This window comes from Ovis canadensis, chromosome 7 (assembly GCF_042477335.2).
Source record: "Ovis canadensis isolate MfBH-ARS-UI-01 breed Bighorn chromosome 7, ARS-UI_OviCan_v2, whole genome shotgun sequence".
Classification (NCBI taxonomy): domain Eukaryota; kingdom Metazoa; phylum Chordata; class Mammalia; order Artiodactyla; family Bovidae; genus Ovis; species Ovis canadensis.
The window spans coordinates 96990362-97009354 of record NC_091251.1 but is presented as its reverse complement, the minus strand read 5'-3'; the positions used below and the strand labels follow the sequence as shown (position 1 = coordinate 97009354).

Genomic DNA, 18993 nt, shown 5'->3' with positions numbered 1-18993 from the left:
CTAACAAAGAGTGACAGAACGAAAGTGGAAACTTAGGATTTCAAAGATGAGTTGGGAGATTCTATTCCAAGAAGGGACAGATTGGATCTCTCTGCCAAGCAAGTACGAGACAGAAAAAGCATCTGAGTCAGAGGGAATAAGGCCAACGCTATTCCAAAGAGCCACAGATTAAAAACCAATTATGCAACGCTTGCGAAAAAATGTCAGTGGGCTGCCTTTATGTTTTAAATCACTAAAAACACAAGCATGCTTAGGCCAACATTTACCCAGCACATCAGCTGGTTTGGGGCAATTTTTTGCTCAGGCTAAACATGGATGAACATTTTGGTCTTTTTGGTGAGGAAGCTCTTAAGAGTGAGCACACCTTCCAAGATCTCACAATAGTTCATTGATTCAAAGTCCCACTTCTTCCAAAGGGGAAAACCTTCTAAATGTTCTCAAGGGTCCCCTAGAGAAGTTGGGGATAGCGACCAATGTGAAATCCATAAACAGGTAAGTCTCTCCTCCTGCTTTCAAGACGGTGAGGATAAGGATCTAGTCACCACGTGGATTCTGCTGGAAAGGCAGACCGTGATGGAATGAAGACACTGATTCCTAGGGAATCAGAAGAGTACAAGAAGTACAAACACAAAGTCAGGTTCCCAAATGTAGCCAAGTACTCCCTGGACCCTCTAAATACACAGATTCCCTGGACCCTCAGAGATTCTGAGTACCTGGGCCTAAGGTTGGGTCTGGGAATCTGGATTCATAAGAAGCTTTCCAAGTGGTTTTGATGATCAACCAAGTTTGGGAATGGCTGGTTTGATTTTCATTGTGTCCTCTTGCCTGTAGCCTGAAGTCCCTTATGCTCACAAACAGGAAAAAAAAAAAAAATGGACAAATGCCTGGAGGTGAGAACTGGAAGATATAGAAACTAAGGGACGGAACGTTTAAGTGACTTGCCAAGTCGACACAGCTAGTTAATGTTCAAACCACCAAGCATGTCTTAACCTACAATCTATAGACCAGGCAGGCTTCCCTTGTAGCTCAGATGGTAAAGAATCTGCCTGCAGTGACGCAGAAGACCCAAGTTCAATCCCTAGGTTGGGAAGATCCCCTGGAGAAGGGAATGGCTACCCACTCCAGCATTCTTGCCTGGAGAATTCCATGGACAGAGAAGCCTGGCAGGCTACAGTCCATGGGGTCACAACTAGTTGGATATGACGGAGCAACTAACACTTTCACAGGCCAGGCAGCGTCCACTGTCTGGTGGAAATAAAAGGGAAGGAATGAAAGGTATAGTCCCCGTCCTTGGAATCTAAACACAGGACAGAAGCTCAAAAGCAGGCTGGTGACAGGGTGTGAAATGGGCTGAGTAGAAGGCAATAGGGGGCAGTGGGGACTGCGGAGAACTGAGGCCCACGTGCCAACACAGTGAGCGTCTGCTACTCAGTTCCAGCTTCCTGGTGCATATAAGGCTGTTGGCCTAGAGGGGCCACATATTCTGGGTTTTTTAAAGAAGCCAAAAAGTCCACATTTCCTGGCTTTTAAATATAGCAACTCTTTCAATTAAAAAAAAAAGAAAGAAAAAAACCCACACGGTGAAGGCCAAACAATTCATCTGTAGGCTGACTCCTGCCCATGGAATGACAGTTTGCAATCTCTTTCTTAAAAGGTCATCCAGGCTAACCTCCCATGAACTTGAGTCCCTACTAGAGCACCCCAGAGTGGCACAGAGGGTGAGGGCTTCTATCCAGCAGGTTGTTAGAGCAGTGCTTGGCGGGTTTGGGGCGGGGGGCGGTTGCAAGGACAGGGCTTCTCGTCTCCCTCCCCCACTACTGGAAATGCATTCCAGGCCCAGAGGCAGGGTGTGGCCACCACAACCAGAGCAGCCCACTCAGAGATGACCCAGCTGGGAAAGGCGGAGACCTCCAGGACAACAGAGAGTGCTTGGTGGAGAAGTCCAGCTTTAAGAGGCTACAGAACAAAAAAATGGAAGAAGGAAGGAAAGCTCTGGAGAAAGCCAGGGAGCAAAGCTGCCTTGAAAAGGAGTATTGGAAAGGAAAGAACAAAGAGGCAAGAGAGAAGCATCAGCTCTAAAAATGCCATAAGTCACAATATAACATATCCACACACCCTAGCCAACACGCAGTCTGGCCACTGGCCATCCACGTGGTCTACTGAATTTATCTTCGTGACACTGGCCACTACCTGGCCTTTTATATTGTATGTGAATTTGCTTATTCTCAGATGTCCCCACTCTAAATACATAGTCCAAGAGAAGGTGGGTTTTGTCTACTTGGCTTACGGTTCAGTATCCAGTGTCTGGCCCAGTGGTTGGCACACGGTGGGTGCTTTGCAAGTATCCCTGGATAAATGGACTGCAGGAAAGCAGCTGGCATGAAAACAGTTTCACATGATGTGTCAACCATATAATAATAACAACATCAGCACGAAGCGCTTTATCATTACAAAACCTGTCCTTTAACTTAATTCGTCCGATTTTCTCTTACGCAACTGCTTTGGGTATTTGGACATGGCCCAAGAGGCTGCTGGCCTCCACAAGGCGGACAGCCCAAGAGCCAGCTGGGACGGAGCTGCCTGCACAGCGGCTTGGCCTGTCCGCTCTCTGGGGGCCTGGGAGATGAGACGGCTGCAGAACTGCCGGGCTCAGCGCTAATCGGGCCACGTCATCAAAATGATGGAACATTCTGGGATCAGGTTCATCTGCCTCCCCAGCCTGCTAGAGCACTGATTAGAAGCCTGGAAGGCAGGCAGTGAGCACAAAGGGCAGCGGAGCATGAGGTTAAAGCTTTGGCTGAAAAGCCAGACTGCCTAGGCCTGTTTCCCAGCTGTGCGACCTTGGATGTCCCCAAGACTTGTTGACGGCATCCATACTGTGGGCATAACAATAACAATAGTAATAATAATGACTTCAAGAGGGTTCTCAAGAGGGTTTGGTGAGACGCTTCGCAGAGCATGCCCAGGTGCACCCCGCCAGTTACAGCAGCAGCATCTTCCCCGGGCAGCTCCCAGCTCTGCCATCCTCCAGCTGTGCAACCCTGCATGACTTGACTTCCTCCTCCCTGGATCTCAACTACCTACCTCTTCTTTTATTTTTTTAAATTAAAAAAAAAAAATTTATTTTGGCCACACCTCTTGGGCTGAGGGATCTAAGTTCCCCGACTAGGGATTGAACCGTGGCCCTCCGCAGCAGAAGCATGGAGTCCTGACCACTGGACTGACAGGGAAGTCCCATATTCCTCTTCTTTAAACTGGAAGAGAATCCGATCACCAGGACCAGGTAAGGAACAAAAGAGATCATAAGTGTTAAGCCCTTAGCAAAAGGCCTACTACGTATTAAATACTCCATAGACGTAAATTCGTATCTTATGGTTATTGAAGAAACTTTTACAAGTCCAAAGTGCCACTGTGAAAATTCACCAAAGGCAGTGTGCCATATGCAAATGACTCATCAGGATGTAAGATTCCCAGTGCAAAGGTTCTCTCTCAACCCCCTTTATTTTTCAGTTGCTCTCAGAAGGGACCCCCCACCCACCTTGGGTCTGACTCAGCGCATTGCAGGTCAGCTCCCAGTGCAGGGCTGACCTTACTCCTCGCCAGCGCCTCTGTGCTCCTCCATCTGGCCTCATCACCCCCGCAACACTGCAGTCTGACAGCGGGGGAGAGGACATGCAAATACACCCTAAAAAAAGGCTTGTTATTTTCACAGCCTGGATGGTGCACATTGTGGGTGCCTGCGAGGACAGCACGTCACTGTCAGGTACAGGGCATATGCCACCAATTGGGGGAGGCTGTGAAATGCAAAAATATGCAATCCAAATAAAGGCATTTTCCAAAAAAGAAAGCTCCTCTGGCACCTTTTGTGGAGGGAAGAGGTGGTAACTCAGCCCCTGCCCCCCACCCCACCCAGGGCAGATCCCAGAGACCAAGGCATCTGGCTCTTCATCAAGCCCAACAGCCTCAGTGCCCCCTGCTCAGCCACTGGTTTTAAATGGTTTTTAATACTGTGGAATGACCCAGAAATGGATACTTTCAAGTTCTGGGCCTGGGGAAGTGAAATAGCAAAAAAAAAAAAAAAAAAAACAACAACCTAAGACAAGTCTCTCCACAAAGAATGCAGAGCACCGACTAAGCTGGGAAGCGTGTTCCACAGCACACGGACAAAGTCAGTTTAGAAGAATATCATTACCATCCGCTCTTATCTTGTCATCAACAGTCCCTAGGGAGCCGCTACAGGCCACCTAACCCAGGTGTCTCCAGTACAAACGTCTACAGCAGGGGCCACGTAGCCCAGGGTAGATGAGAGCTGCAGGCAGCAGTGAAAGGCAAGCCAACAAGGGGAAGTGAAATCGTCGAGAGTTAACAGGGAGGCTCAGGGCCCGTGGGAGATGGGAGAGAGGAAAGAGGGTCCCTTCAGGGAGCTGTGGCCACGCCAGCACCGGGCCCACTGCGGCCAGATCGCCCCATTTTGTAATCAAAGGTTAGAATCCAAGTTTTCAAGTGAAAGGTTGGTTCCAGCTTCTTTTAAAACCCAGTGCAGGCCAAACCAAACACGCCTGAGAGCCGTGGCCAGCCCCGCCAACGGCCAGCATGCTGCCCCGCCAGCGGGGCTCCCAGCATATCTTCTGTGCAGGTTTATGGTGCTTTTGGGGGAGACAGAGGGCACAGCGGAAGCACCATGAAATACTTAACTCCCCCCCAACCGACAGTACCCGGACAGCTTTCTCCATCTAGAGACCCCCTCTCTGGGAGGTCCAGCCCTGTGAGCTCCATCCTACAGGATGGGCCCCCATCCCAGAGCACGTTTCTGAATGCTCCCTCCCCAAGAGTGGCCCAGCATTTGAGACTCAGCTCCCCCACCCGAGCCTGCTATCTGACACCTCTCCAGCTTCCCAGGTGGTGCTAGTGGTAAAGAACCCATCTGTCAACGCAGGAGACACAAGAGATGTAGATTCGATCCCTGGGTTGGGAAGATACCCTGGAGAAGGAAATGGCAACCCACTCCGATATTCTTGCCTGGAGAGTCCCATGGACAGAGGAGCCTGGCGGGCTACAGTCCACGGGGTCATCAAACAGTCGGACACGACAGAAGCGACTTCAGCATGTTTAGCGTGGCTCCCACCACCAGCTCCTTCTTCCTTCCAGGTGGGCAGCTACTCAGTCTGGCCTCTAAAAACACGGCCCTGATGGGGCCCTCACAAGGGCAGGCCTTTGGACAAATTGCCAGCCTTGGGGCAGTGACGCAGGGCGTGCCCAGCACTGATGATCACCCACCCTGGGGACTTCTGCTTCTCACTAGTCCCCAGGGAAATGCTGCTGTTCCACAAGGAAGGCTCATGAGCGCTGCAGCTGCAAGGGACCTGAGGAAGGCATGCTGCATGGTGGGTCCTCTGCAAATACCAGCTAAAGCGGGCGACGCTGGGTGACCGAGGCCAGGCCCGGCTCTGGCAGCACTTTGGGAAGGGAGCCCACGCCCTCCTCCAAGTTCCTGCTTTCAGCTCCAGCCTGGAGCCAAGAGCAATAAAGACAATGATGTGACCAATGATAACAATTTTTTAAAACTAACCCAATATTAGCTTTGCCTTATATACTTTTCAAAGCATGTGTACATTTCCATTGTTTCCGCTGACCACTGCCCCCCTCAACACTCCAGAGTGATGGTCAAATGTCAAATGGTCAATACTTTCATGATTAATCACTCTTCCCGTGCCCCCTGAAGAGCCAGAGACAGGTTTAGCACACTGACCTAGCCCAGTGCTTCTCAAACATTAATGTGGCCATGAATACCCTAGTGTGTGTATGGGAGGGGCCAGTTTGTTAAAAATACAGGTCCTGATTCAGAAGATCTGGGATGGGGCCTGAGATTCTGCATTTCTAACAACCCCAGGGTGACATGGATGCTACTGGTCCTCAGACCCCACATTAAACAGCAAAGCTTAGGTCACATGGCAAGTTTAGGGCTAGACCTTGGATGCTAGTTCAGTTGGTAAAGAATCCACCTGCAATGCAGGAGACCCTGGTTCAGTTCCTGAGTTGGGAAGATCCCCTGGAGAAGGAAAAAGCTACCCACTCCAGTATCCTGGCCTGGAGAATTCCATGAACTGTAGTCCATGGGGGTCGCAAAGAGTCAGACACGACTGAGCAACTTTTCACTTTCACTTTGGGATGCTAACCCAGGCATCTTACCCTCCCCAAGATCCTGCCTGAGGGAACAAGGCTCGCTCACCTCACTCTTCACAGGCTGGGGCCTCTTGCCCAGTTTCACCTCCAGGAAGTGCAAAGGGGCGATCATGGCCCCAATGTTGCGGATGTCGGCGTATTTCAGCTCCTCTGCAGTCAGAGCCGAGCTGGGGAGTCCGGTCAGGGGGCCGAGCCCTGGCAGAGAGCCCGCAGTCACGGAAGGGTCTGGGATCTGCCCAGGCATCATAGCAGGAGGAGTGGCAGTCCAGCCTGGAGTGGACAGAAGAGCAGGACAGGCACTGTCAGCTGGGTGAGAGCTTCTGTGAGGGACTTAAGTCCCAAGTCTTGCCGGGACCCCGCCCTTTCTTTCACCAGCGTCCCCCTAAACCCCTTCTCCACTCTAAGTTGCTCTTCCTGCCCTTACATCCATTCTGTTATCGAGAAAAACTCGATCAATCAATTCAGTCAATCAATCAATTCACACCATCCCCCAGGCAGGATCACTGGCACCTAGGCAATGCTGAACCCAATCACAGGCCACATGGATTCAACATTTGCTCTGAGCTAAGCACTGCGGTCATCCTTCCACCAGCCCCAAAAGACTAGGTCAGAGCCCAAGACATGGAGGAAGAAGGAAAGCTTAGAAAGAGAACTCACTCCAGACTGAACACTTTAAAACTGGTAGAGCTGGATTTAGACTGCAGCTCGCCGCCTCCAAAGGGAATGGATCAGAATGGAGGCACATCGAGCACCTTTGCACATATTTAAGAGGGAGCTATTTTGAGGCTGGCATGGTGCCTCCCCTCCAATCACACATCCCATTCTGCCTACTTGTTAAGACACCCTGAATACGAGATGAAGCAAATTGAAGTTAACAGTGTGTGTGTGTGAGTTCTTGCACCTGGCATCTATGAGGAAGAGACGGAGGCAAAGGAGATGGAATTAATTAGCATGTGCTTTCCCCGTGGAGCCCAGGACAAGAAAAGTCTTCCACGGGCTCTTCACTCTCAAAGCAAACACATATTCTGGCTCCTCCAGACTCAGAAGGTGTGCAAAGGAAGACAGATTCAGGCATGAAAGAAAGACATAAATTAGGCAGGTCAGCACCCAGGGAATCCTTATTTCTTCCTTCCTTTCACTGGGGGAAGCTCATGGATAAGAAACAATCACTTAAAGGCACAGATGGCAGGAAGAAACCTTGTCTGCCAGTAACGCCAGACTTTCCGGTCACTTATGGGGCTCCTATCCATCCATTCAACCATCCATCCATCCATCCAATTGTCAACTACCTGCTATGAGCTGAGAGGCACTGAGAATAGTATGGATATCAGTTGTACACATTCTTGGCTTCTAGGCAGCCTTGTAAGCAGTATTTTAGTACAAAACTGCTTCTAGACTCTAATTCTATAAAGCAAATCATTTCTCTGCCCACCCTACCCCCCGCAACCTCTTCCTGCATCTCTGCACAGGGCTATCAAATCAACACTTCATCTGTCTTGGAAATCCTGGGGGAGAAGCTCTGGCCCATCTCTCTACCTTCCCTCTCTTCCCACAGAGAGGGGTGTATTTAGCGAGACAGGGAAGACGGGACGTCCATCTGACCTCAAGCCTCTGCTGGGCAGTAACTCCTGTGACCACGCTGTCTGGGTCTCAGGCTCTCACGTCTAGATTTCAAGGAGAGCAGCATATTAGCAAGGCCATTCGGGTCATGAGCCCAAGTCACCTTCTCCATCTCCATTTCACTTCTAAAGGTGAAATTTGGTTCCCTATCCAACCCGGTGTTTCTTTCTCAGTTGGTTCTGCACTTTGTGGGGAGAAACACATTGGTGATTTGCACCCTGAGACCACCAACACTTCCACTGGACATCAACTTTCTTGGAAGAAAGGCACTTGTGAGCAGACGGCGGACCTGCCATTTCATCCTCAGCACCAGCCGCATCTGCCATGAAGCCGCCTTCACACAGTGCCCCACCTCGCACCCCAGTTTACACTTGGGCCCCAGGCTCTTTCCTCTGTGCTCTGCCTATTCTGCCCCCCACACAGCAATCCCCTTCCCCACCCCACATCCTCTCAGCAATCCCCTTCCCCACCCCACATCCTTTCTCCCCTTCCTCAGCACCCCGTGTCCCCTGGGCCATTCTCAGAAAAGGATCTCAGGCTCATTCACATCAAGTTATAGTTTTAGAGCTGGAGGAGGCCCTGTGCTCATCTAAACCACATCCTCATTTTGTACAGGAGGAAACAAGCTCAGAGGTTCAATGACCTCCCCAAGGTCACACAGCTATAGAGGGACAGAGCTGGACTCCTGGGCCCTGGATTTTAGAACCAAAGCTTTCTCACTCCACCCTTTTTAATTCCCCTCCAGTGGTCCAAGAAATGTTAGTGCGGAAGGAATGACCTTCTAATGGTGGATTTTCAGACATCAGCCCATAGTGGAGGATCATTCTCTTGCACAGAGGACCCTCTACTCTACTTTCCATGGAGATCCAGGTTCAAGAAGTTCCCCGAAGAACTACACGACAGGCTAGGCAGAAGTCCAGACATAGAAGAAACAGACCCTGGGACCTCTTCTACGTGGTTGGTCAATGTGCTGTGACCCTCCCTAGGCCTGAGCTGGACTGGAATCCAGGTTTGGTGATAAAGTCCCTCCCTCCACCCTCTGGAGCTTCCCTGGTGGCTCAGACAGTAAAGAATCTACCTGCAATGTGGCCCAGGTTCCATCCCTGGGTCAGGAAGATCCCCTGGAGAAGGGAATGGCAGCCCACTTCAGAAATCTTGTCTGGAGAATCCCATGGACAGCGGACCCGGCAAGCTACAGTCCATAGGGTCGCAAAGAGTCAAACACGACTGAGCAACTAACACTTTCACTTTCCACCCTCTGGAGCCAGGCCTGCAGTGCAGAGGGGGCAACAGGCTGCCAGGCCCAAAGGCTGCTCCAGGGCACAGTGGGTGAGTCACATGTCTTCTGGGGACTCCTCCAGGGAGAATAAGAAAGGGCCAGTATAAGGACTCACTCCTGTCTGGATAAACCATACCTAGGATCTTCCCGACCCAGGGATCGAACCCATGTCTCTGACGTCTCCTGCACTGGCAGGCCTGTTCTTTATCACTAGCGCCGCCTGGGAAGCCCAATTTCAGGCTACCTGAGCCAAACTGACAAAGGAAACTTACATCTTCTTCTCAGAAAAGGAAAAAACCCTACAACGGCCCACCCCCAACCCCAGCACCCCTTCTAGACCTGAACTGATGCTACAAAGAGTCAGCAATCCCAGCAGGGATGTTTAACTGAGCAGGTCAAAGTGGACAGGAGACGGGAAACTTGAAAATGTTCTATACCTGGTGCTTCAGCTGAACACCAACCCCTAACCGGGGAGGGAGTCACCACGCCTCAGGTGTGGAACAAAGCAAAATAGAGTGCAGGGTCCTCTCCTTGGCCCGAAGCCCCAGAGCCTCCCTGGAGTGTAAGGACCCACGCATGTGGCAAAATGTGCCTTGCGGCCACTTAGCCAGTGGAGGGTGAGCAACAGGCATGCCTGTTGTTGCCGCATGAGACCCCACACCTGCATCATTTATGGCACAGAAAGGATAAGCCACAAATACTTGACTGAACGAATGAACGAGGGATGCGTTCATGGGGGAGCCAAATTCAGTGAGTCGGTTGAGGATCTGTCTCTGGAGGTTTAGATGCTCGTCATCCACCTCCAGACCATTCGCTCCCACAGTAGCCCCCAAGAAAAGTCCGCCAGAGGCTTCTGGATGTTTCCTCGCCTAAGCCATCTCAGGAGATGGAAGCCAGACGCCTCTGTGTTCCGGGAACGATAGGCTCGGCTTGCAGTTTCTGTTTATTTTCATACAGATGGTATAAATGAGACACTAACAAATGATCCCAAAGTATAATGAATTCTCTGCTACCGTGAGAACCCCACCCCTGCCAGAGGGAGCACCCCCTGGGAGCAGCAGCCCCATGAATTCTTGCCATTCCTGCTCCCCTATGAACCCACCCCAAGGACAAGCCTCACTCAGGGGGATTAGGCACCAGGCTTTCCTTTGCAGAAGTGGAAAAAAAAAATCTCCCTCTCCTGCCCTTCCCCTCAAGGGTGCCCCTAAATGCTCAGATACAAACCACAAAGTCCTTAACACATGCCATTCCAAGAAGACAACCACAACAGCTGACATCCACCAGCAAGAAGTCATCCTACATGGCTCCAAAGGCGGGGGTGGGGGGGGGGGCAGGGCAGAGACGGAGGAGCTGGAGCAGCTGCCTCTCATAATTGGATCCCCATTAACTGGAAAGAGCTGGCTGACAAGCCCTGGCTGAAAGGCAACTTGGGCGATTTGAAAACGAAAACAATTTGCAGTGATTTAGGGATCAACTAGAAGGTGTGTATGTGGGAGGGGGAGCGGGGTGGCAGGGAACCCACAATAGTCAGGAGGAATTACAGACGGAAGATGACAAGAGGCGAACTCATCTCCCAGACTGGTTGTTCCATAAACAATTTGGTGGGAAAAGGAGAACTACGCAGCAGGAGATTTAGGGGAAGAACTGAGTGTTGCCCTTTGGGCCCAGGGGTCCATATGGAAGATAAAGATCCTCCACGCCTTCCATGACATGGAGGAGACCCTCCAGGTCTCATTAGCAACTGGGTTGCATAAAGAAAGAGCAAACCCTATATGCTGGCAGAAGACCCATATTGGCAAATAGCTCTTGAGCCTCAAAAGACAGGCCTAGAATCCAAAAAGACTTTGGCAATTTGGGACACTGACCAGGAACGACCTGGAAACTAGCCAGTGGGGAAAAACTGGGTACTGTGTAGATCCAAGAGGAGACAGACAAGACACAAATGAGACAGAAAACATTTGGAGGTCACAGTGGATCCTAAGCTGTTGTTGAGCCTAAGATTTGGGATGGTCTGATGCAGCTCCCTAAAAGCCAGCTTGAAAGAAACAGGGACCAGTTGGATCCAAGGGGGAAAGAACCTAAAGAAAAGATCTGCTATGTCTTTGTCCTGACTTCCTCAGGGACTTGTAGGCACATGGTTTGGGGGCGCTGCCTTATACAAGTAGAAGAAAAAACACAAAACACCTCAAGTTCCAAAAATGGGCCCTAATGGGAGACATTAAGATGAAGAGTCATTCCAGCCAAAAGAAGGAAGTGTAGAAGTAAGTTTTTCCCTCTTATTTTCTTCTCTTGTTTACTGTATGTAAACCTGTAAGATATATTTTTTAATGGGGGTATCTATAAGTAAACAACAGTCCCAACTTCTGAAAGGCTAGTCTTATTAGAAAGTGCCCAATAATGGGCATCTCGATCTAAAATGGCAAAGACAGATTTTTTTTTTTCCCCAAAAAGACAGGTTAAGAAAAGGTTATGATCTGCCTCATGAACTTTCTGCCCATAAAAACAAAAGTTTAAAGACGGCTCTAAAATCCCTGGGGGTTAGCTCCCTTCTAAGCAAATAGCTGACCTGGGCGAGCATCGGGAGCCAGAAATAGGGGTGCAAATGAGTGCCACTGGCCCAAGGCTTCAAGGCTTGGTGCAGAAAGTGGAGGTGAGTGAGAGCAGGTCAAGGAGCAACGGAGTTCATAGGGTCAGACCCCAGGAGCACTGGTGGGTTTGGAAGTTAAGAGCAAGCAGCTGGCAATTGAAATCAACAAGAGCGACCTGGAGGTCTTAGGAGCTGGAGCCTCGGAAGAGTCCCAGGAAGAAGCTGTGGAAGGCGGAAGTCCGTGGCAGCAAGTAGGGAGCAGAGAGGCCAGAAAGGTGCCAGGCCAGACATCACAGAGTATAGCACTAATGATCATGAATCTTGAAGAATTAAACACCAAATCTGTCCCTAGAGCTAAGGAGTTATCTGGGATGACCTCTCTCCTGGAATCTGAAATGATGCAGGCCAACCAGCTTCCAAAAGACAAGGAGATCCAGGAGGCAAGAAGGAAAAGGTGGAGAAAGCTCCGAGATGGAGCACAAGGGCAAGCAGCAGAAGACCATCTCCGAAGGCTGGCTCAGCTCTGCAGGCAGGAGAGTGAGGCAGGTTAAAAGTGGAAACTCCAGAGCCAGATCATCTGAGTATGAATCCTAGCTCTGCCCCTACTAGCTGTGTGACCTTGGGTAAGTTCCCTAACCTCTCTGTACCTCCCTTTCCTCTGCTGCACAGTGGGACTAATCACCTTACTTTCCCTGTAAGGCTAAGAAGATTTAATTAGTTAACACTTGGAAAGCACCTGGAATAGCACCTGTGAGCATGACGTCAGTGTGGCTTTGAGCGCCTACCTTCCTGGAGCAACACTAGTGCTGCGTGAGCCCTCGAGGTTCCTTCTGCACTGTATCCTACGGCCAAGAAGAGGATCCACGCCATCAACCCCCGGCCCAGCCCAGAGGATTCTCTGCTCTTCTACTTCCCAACTTGAAACCTCAAGAGGGCAGGACCATCCTGCATCCAGGCAGTCACTGCAGAAGAGAAACAACAGGTGGCAGATCGGGGCTGGGTACAAAAGTGCGGAAATGAGACCCAGCACCTGCCCTTTGCCTCGGTTCCTCCTAAGTGCTTCTCCATCTCGCAGGCCAGGACAACAGCTACATAGATCACTGGCAACAGGGTGCCCCCATGGCTGGGCTTCCAGGCCCACCTCCAGAAGAAGAGGGCCAGCATTTGCTGTGTCTTTCAATTCACTGTACCCCTGCATTGCTTAGAAGGGGTCACTCTTCAGATCTTCATAAGAAAAAATGAGGGGTGGTAGGTGTCAGAAGAAGCCCTTGACATAGTGTGAGCTCTGCGTAGCTAACACAACCATGAAAGAAACTAGAAAGTCTCCCCAAGAAAGGTTCTTCCCCAGAGACCAGGGAAATGCTTTAGACAAGCCCTGCCTACAAGCACAGCTTTGTCTCCTGCCTAATGTAGGTGCTCAATAAATACACTGTAAGTCATTTCTGCCTGGATCTTTATTCTGAGCAGCGAGAAGCAGCTGAGAAGGAATTGTCTCTGGGCCTCCTAGACTCTCTTGCCTCCTCACCCTGTCTTGTTCCTCGGCACCAGGAGCTCATATTATGATACACAGCACAGACACACACACAGCCTGTGACCGATCCTCTGGCTCTTTTTTAAAAAAATATGCCATCGGCCAGTTAAAGCTTTAGAAATTGAGCTCCACAAATGGAATCCCATGAGTAGGAGCAAGAAAACAGATTGAAAAAAAGAGAGAGAGAAAAAAAAAAAAACCAGAATGGTGGGCTCTGGCCGGGCCTCCCACAGCCAGCAACGAGTGTAAAGAAACACAGGCTGAAAATTCTAACCCTGGGTCGCTAAGGCATTTGTCTCTGCTGAGTTTCGAGAGGCCAAACCACACACATGCACAAGAGCGAGTACACACACACACACAGATATATGTGCGCACACACACACACACACACAGGCATACAGAGCTTGGCAGCCTGTAAGTTCCAGAGCTGGTAACACAAGCCACGGAACCTACTGCCAAGACAAGCAACAGAATGAGCCAGGCTCAGTTTCATTGGCCACCATACGCTGCATATGGCCCGGGACGCAGCCAAAACAGTGTTCTCACCCTCCTCAAAGGCATAGGAGACCCTCTGTTTTCAAACACACCTCCACAGAGCCTTAATTAAAGGAAAATGGAAAAATAATGTGCCCGCTGCTTTCCCCCTGCCTATATAGGTATGCACACACACATACCCATATACACTCTAGTTTTCTCTTCCTATTTCGGTTTCCAACATAATTCATTCACATGGAAAAAAAGCAAACTGCATCCTGCGCAGAAAAGCAGAAAAGAATGTAGCTTGCCCTCAGCCCTGGCTCTGACTCCTCAAGTTGAGCTGGGCCTGAATGAATACAGAGCAGGCCAACCTAGAGTCTGCACTGGCCCCTTCTTTCCAGAGCAGAACTGGAAACAGAGACACTTGTGTCAGAGACAGCCCCGTTGCAACACCAGCAACCCCAGGACAAACAAGGCCTAGAAAGCCTAGCCCATCTCAGGGTTCTGCCAAGAGTCTGGCAGGTTGGAAAAGATGCCTAAACATCCTGCAAACAGGTGGGAGAGGCAATGACAGATGCTGGTGGCTGCAAAAGCTAGGCAGCAAGTGAATGGAGAGATTCTTGTCCAAGTTCTTCCTTGGGGAACACTGTCACCAGTTATCAACACATCTCCTTTGAGGTGGCTGCAACCAACCCAGGAGAAAAGTCAGAAGCCTCTACATCCATGCCTTCTGAGTGAAAGTGAAAGTGTTAGCTGCTCAGTCGTGTCCGACTCTTTGCAAACTCATGGACTGTAGCCTGCCAGGCTCCTCTGTCCATGGAATTCTCCAGGCAAGAATACTGGAGTGGGTAGCCATTCCCTTCTCCAGGGGGTCTTCCCGACCCAGGGATCAAACCTGGGTCTCCTGCATTGCAGGCAGGTTCTTTACCATCTCAACCAATTCATGCCTTCTAGCTGCCCTTCAAATCTCACAGCACCCAGCTCTTCAAGAAGATTCTGGGGCTACCTACAGCTCTGAACCAAAGCCAGAGTAGAAGGGGAACAGGAGAGTCTTTGAGAAATCAGTTCTCCATGTTTTAAACAAGGAGAAATCTTAACCAGCCCGAGGCACGAGAACAGATCGTGCTTCTCTTCCCTGGTTGTCAGGTTTATATAAAATCAGAGCCATGCTCACACCTGATACTTGGCTAAACTCTCCCCTAGAAACCTGTGAAGGAAGATAAGGCGTCCATCCAAAACTGCAGCCAGATTGGCAGGGAAGATGAAAGCAATGGGAGGTGTTTTTAAAAACCCTGGGGGAAGGCAGATGACATGTGAACACAGTTTTCTGCAAGGTCTTAAAGGACAAGCGGGCTCCCAAGCATAGTTCCAAGCTCCAGTTTCTCATGTTCCCCAAACCAAGACCCTGAGGACAGTCCACCGAGATTTAAAGGTGGGAACACACACCAGCCTGCAAACTTTTTTGAGAAGCTGACCTGAACCCAGCTGCTGTGAGCACGTGTGGTCAGGCCACAGCCCAGTGTCCTAGATGTCAGTCCTAGATGCCATGCACAGTGGGCAAGGGTCAAGCAACCTTGCCCTCCCAGCTGACCCAAGGGATCAGTCGAGTTCTTCCACCAGCCTCTCCATCTTCAGCTGCAAGGACAGCCCATCCTCCCTGCCGAAGAGCAGAGGGCCTCCCTGTCCACCCCCGACCCCACCACTGACCCAGGCAAAACTTGGGACTGCAACCCCGGGATTAGGGGTCCAGGCCGTGTTAAGTCCTAACCTTTGAGGCTCTTTTGAGGGGCGAGGCAGGAGAGAACCGTCTAAACTGGGCTGGGCAGGAGAGGAGGGGCTGGTTACCTAGCGCAGCCGGCTTGACTCCTTATGTAACCTGGCTTGGCAGTTGGGGGAGCCCAAAAGGGACTTGGCCGCCCCTAGACACACCCCCACCCCCTCTCCGAGAGGGGGAGTCCCGGAGCAATAGCCCTGAGGAAAACCCTCTTCATTGTACGGAGAGCCAGCCCTTGTCAGCGCCCTCTTCCAGGTCCTCAGGGAGCCGCGCTTCCTCCCTGAGAAGGGGAGGGGCGGGCACGACTTGCCAGCAGGTCCCTGTCATCCCTCCACCACCAGCACCCTTGCACCTCCCGGGCCTTCAACCCTCCATCTCCACCCCAGGGCAGTCTTCTCCCCACTCACCCGCCTTCCCCGCCGCGCGAGAGCACCTCCCTGCAAAACGGACGAGGGAGGAGAGCGCGGGAGGGAGGCAGAGAGAGAGCCTCGGCCGTCCCGGGAGCGGACGGAGCCTCCCGTCCCAGGGCGGGAACCAAAGAGAAAGCCACCCACTCGCGGGCGCTTAGCGGGAGCGTGTCCGGGCTGCAGAGCGCCCCCCTTGCCGGGGCCGCGCGGGCTCCCAAGGCTGCGGGAGCCTCCCCGAGGGGCTCGGGTTCCGGGGGCTCCGGCGCGCCTCGCCCGCGCTGGGAGGTGTGGAGTGTGCGGCCGTCCCAGGTGCCCGCGCCCGGCGCGCCCCACCCCGCCCTCCCGCCCGGCTCCCCCCGGCGCGCGCGCGCCCTCGCACCCACCGTGCAGAAGCCGCGGGCGGAGGCGGCGCCCCCGGGGCCAGGGCCCTGCTGCAGGCGCCGTGCCCGCTCAGCGCCGCTGCCGCCCGGCCGCCGAGCTCCGCCCGGTGCCCAGGCCCGTCCCAGCCCGGGAGCCGCCGCGGCGCCAGCCCAGCCGCCGCCGCCGCCGCCGCCGCTGCAGCGCCCCCCCTCCGTCGCGGCCGCCGAGCGTCCCTCCCGCAGGCTGTGGCGGGCGGCGGGACGGGTTGCATCAGCCCCGGCTATATAGCGGCCCCTGGGCGGCGGGGAGGGGTCGGGAATGCGGAACCGGCCGGGCTGCCAGCTCCAGACGTCAGAGGGGGACGGAGAGGAAGGGAAGGAGGGGACAGGGGGGGACAGGGGAGGACCGGGGGCGGGGGGGGGGGCGGTGTGCATCGGGCGCTTCACACCCACTGACCTTCACCTCCCCCGCCGCCTCTCGCGCCCTCCTCCCGCAGCTCCTCACGTTCATCTCCCCCCGGGGGGGCGGCTCCGGCCCCGCAGCGCCTGCCCCGGCTCCATCGCGTTCCCCCCCCCCCCGCCCCGCCTCCCCCCAGGCTCTCCAAGCCCGCGCGGTGTAGGAGCGCGCGCGAGGAAGCAGGACGCGGCCGGGCGATTATGTAAGAGCATCCCCCGCGCACCGCCGCCCGGCTTCCACCGCGAGACATGAGCTCTGGCCGGGAGAACTGAGAAGGCGGCGGCAGGACAAGTCCAGAGCCCCTTGGAGAGCAGACGTAGCATGTGTTGAACCATCTTCCTCAATCCTTAGCTCTTTTTTTCCCCCCCAAACCGAGAGAGAGAGAGAGAGAGAGAGAGAGAATTTCAACACATTTTCATCCTTGGACACTTCAGCACTGAGTGAGGAAATATCTCGCAAGCCTGTTTCATTTTTTTATAGAAGGATGGGCAGAGGACCAAGGCGTTTGTTGGGTGCTTCTCCCCCCGACCCACTAGCCCACTTGGCCACTTCAGCTGTCCTTAAGCCCCAGGGTGGTGGTTCACTTCGAGAGACCGGCCTTCCTTGGGCAGCAACCTGAGCCCCTTTCCCTTTCCCAGTGGCTCACACAGTTTGCCCCCTAGTCTTTTCCACCCAGGGACACTCCTGTGAGCAGCCCAGACCTCAGCCCACCCCAAATGGCCTTCTTCCCCATGACAACTTCCATTGCCAACTGTACTCCTACCTTCATCCTCCTAGAGTGGCAGATGGTTAAGGGCAACTCCAGAGGAAATGTGTCCTCCCCGGTGCCTTCAGTGTATAAAGGCACAGAGACCCTGAGCCCTCAAGCACGCATGTGGCGCCCAAGACCTTGGCTTCGTGGTTTCTGTCCCCTTCCTCCAGACCTCTGGGCGCTCACTCAACCCTCTGCCTTTCTGCCTCAGCCAGAGAGGAGTGACAGTGTTTATATTCGGCGACCTTCAGCCTCTTTCTCAGGGTGATGTCAGACCATCACCCGCAGAAGAAAGGAAGTGAAAGAAAAAGTTCATGCCTTCTTGGAGTGCAGATGCTCAGAGTGAAAGAAACAACAAGCCTTGAGACAGATGGGAGCAAGCGAGCAGAGCCTAGCGAACAGCTCTTTCACAGGAGGACAGTGAGGTCCTATTCTCCTTATGGCCCCAGTGCAGGAAAGTATTTCTGGATTAGAGGACTGGTGTTATGGCAGGAAAGACAGAGCAAATCCCCATGATACTGACCATTTTCACCTTCAATGACAGCTCTCTCCCTCAAAGCATTGAAGTTAGCAAGCAAAAAGAAAGTAAGGCCCTGAAAGAAGGTACAATGGAAAATGAGTGGTAATTTGATAGTCTTGTGAAAGAACATGACTCTCAGCTCCAGAAAGGTCAACTGCACCTTTTCTATAGCATAAAGATCAAAGCTGGGTACTGTGAAACCAGCTTACGTTGTTTCCCCGAGACTGAAGTCTGGAGTTATATGGAAGAAAACACTGAACAGGGAGAATGTTACTCTGTGCATCTTCATCTGAGACTTTGGAAAAACAAACTGATCTATGCGTTGTTCAGTTGCTCAGTCATGTCCAACTCTGCAGCCCCATGGACTGTAGCATGCATGCCAGGCTTCCCTGTCCTTCCCTATCTCCGGGAGTTTGCTCAAACTCATGTCCATTCAGTCGATGATGCTGATCTATGTGTGGGACTAATAATTAGTGTGTGTGGTTAGAGCAGTCCTCTCCAGGGTTGACTGGGCCACTGGCAGGCCAACTGGGCCTTTGCTTCATTCACAAATAAAATGCACTACAGGGGTGGCACCGAGCGGTAACTTGGAGGTCTTTAGCTCCTTCCATCTCCCTATAATATCCATTAGGTCTCCTCCTTTATTTGATATGGATGCTTTTAAATTTTAAGACCTCCAGCCACATGGTCCCCTACTAGGCTCTTCTGCATAGTCATTGCCTCTGGAAGTCTCTGGAGGGAGACGATAAATTGGCCCATTTATGTTTGTGTTGGTCTGCTTCTCCTTGCCTTGCTGTTGGAACTGATCTACCACTGGCTCTTGGGGATGGACAAGTGACCTAGGCTAAAGCAGTTTAAATGTAGGCTTCCTATTCCTTGCAACTAAAAAAGTCCTGGTTAATACATCCAGCCCTGGTCAATGCATTGCCTCAGAGCCTGCCATGTGTCCCAGGTGAGCCTGATGAGACTAGCAATTTTGTGGACCTGCTGGGAAGAGAAGCTACCAAAAGTTGGACCTGAATCTGCCAGAAGCTACCATGTAAGAGAA

General features: G+C 52.2%; 1 protein-coding gene across 7 annotated transcripts in view; it reads right to left on the bottom strand.

Annotated features, from left to right (window-relative positions):
- Window positions 1-17711, bottom strand: part of JDP2 (Jun dimerization protein 2) — a 43276-nt gene extending 25565 nt beyond the window's left edge. Inside the window, exons 1-3 of one of the 7 annotated variants that reach the window (XM_069595189.1) lie at window positions 17438-17674; window positions 12455-12631; window positions 6230-6453 (exon numbers count right to left, since the gene is read on the bottom strand). In XM_069595189.1, the coding sequence (XP_069451290.1) occupies window positions 6230-6453; window positions 12455-12539 (309 nt within the window). In that variant the 5' untranslated portion in view covers window positions 12540-12631; window positions 17438-17674. Of the gene's footprint in view, window positions 1-6229; window positions 6454-7785; window positions 7850-12454; window positions 12632-15152; window positions 15367-16241; window positions 16522-16674; window positions 16865-17437 lie in introns of those variants that run through there. The other 6 variants (XM_069595190.1, XM_069595191.1, XM_069595192.1 and 3 more) reach the window with 6 other exon arrangements.
- Between the last annotated feature and the right edge of the window lie 1282 nt (window positions 17712-18993).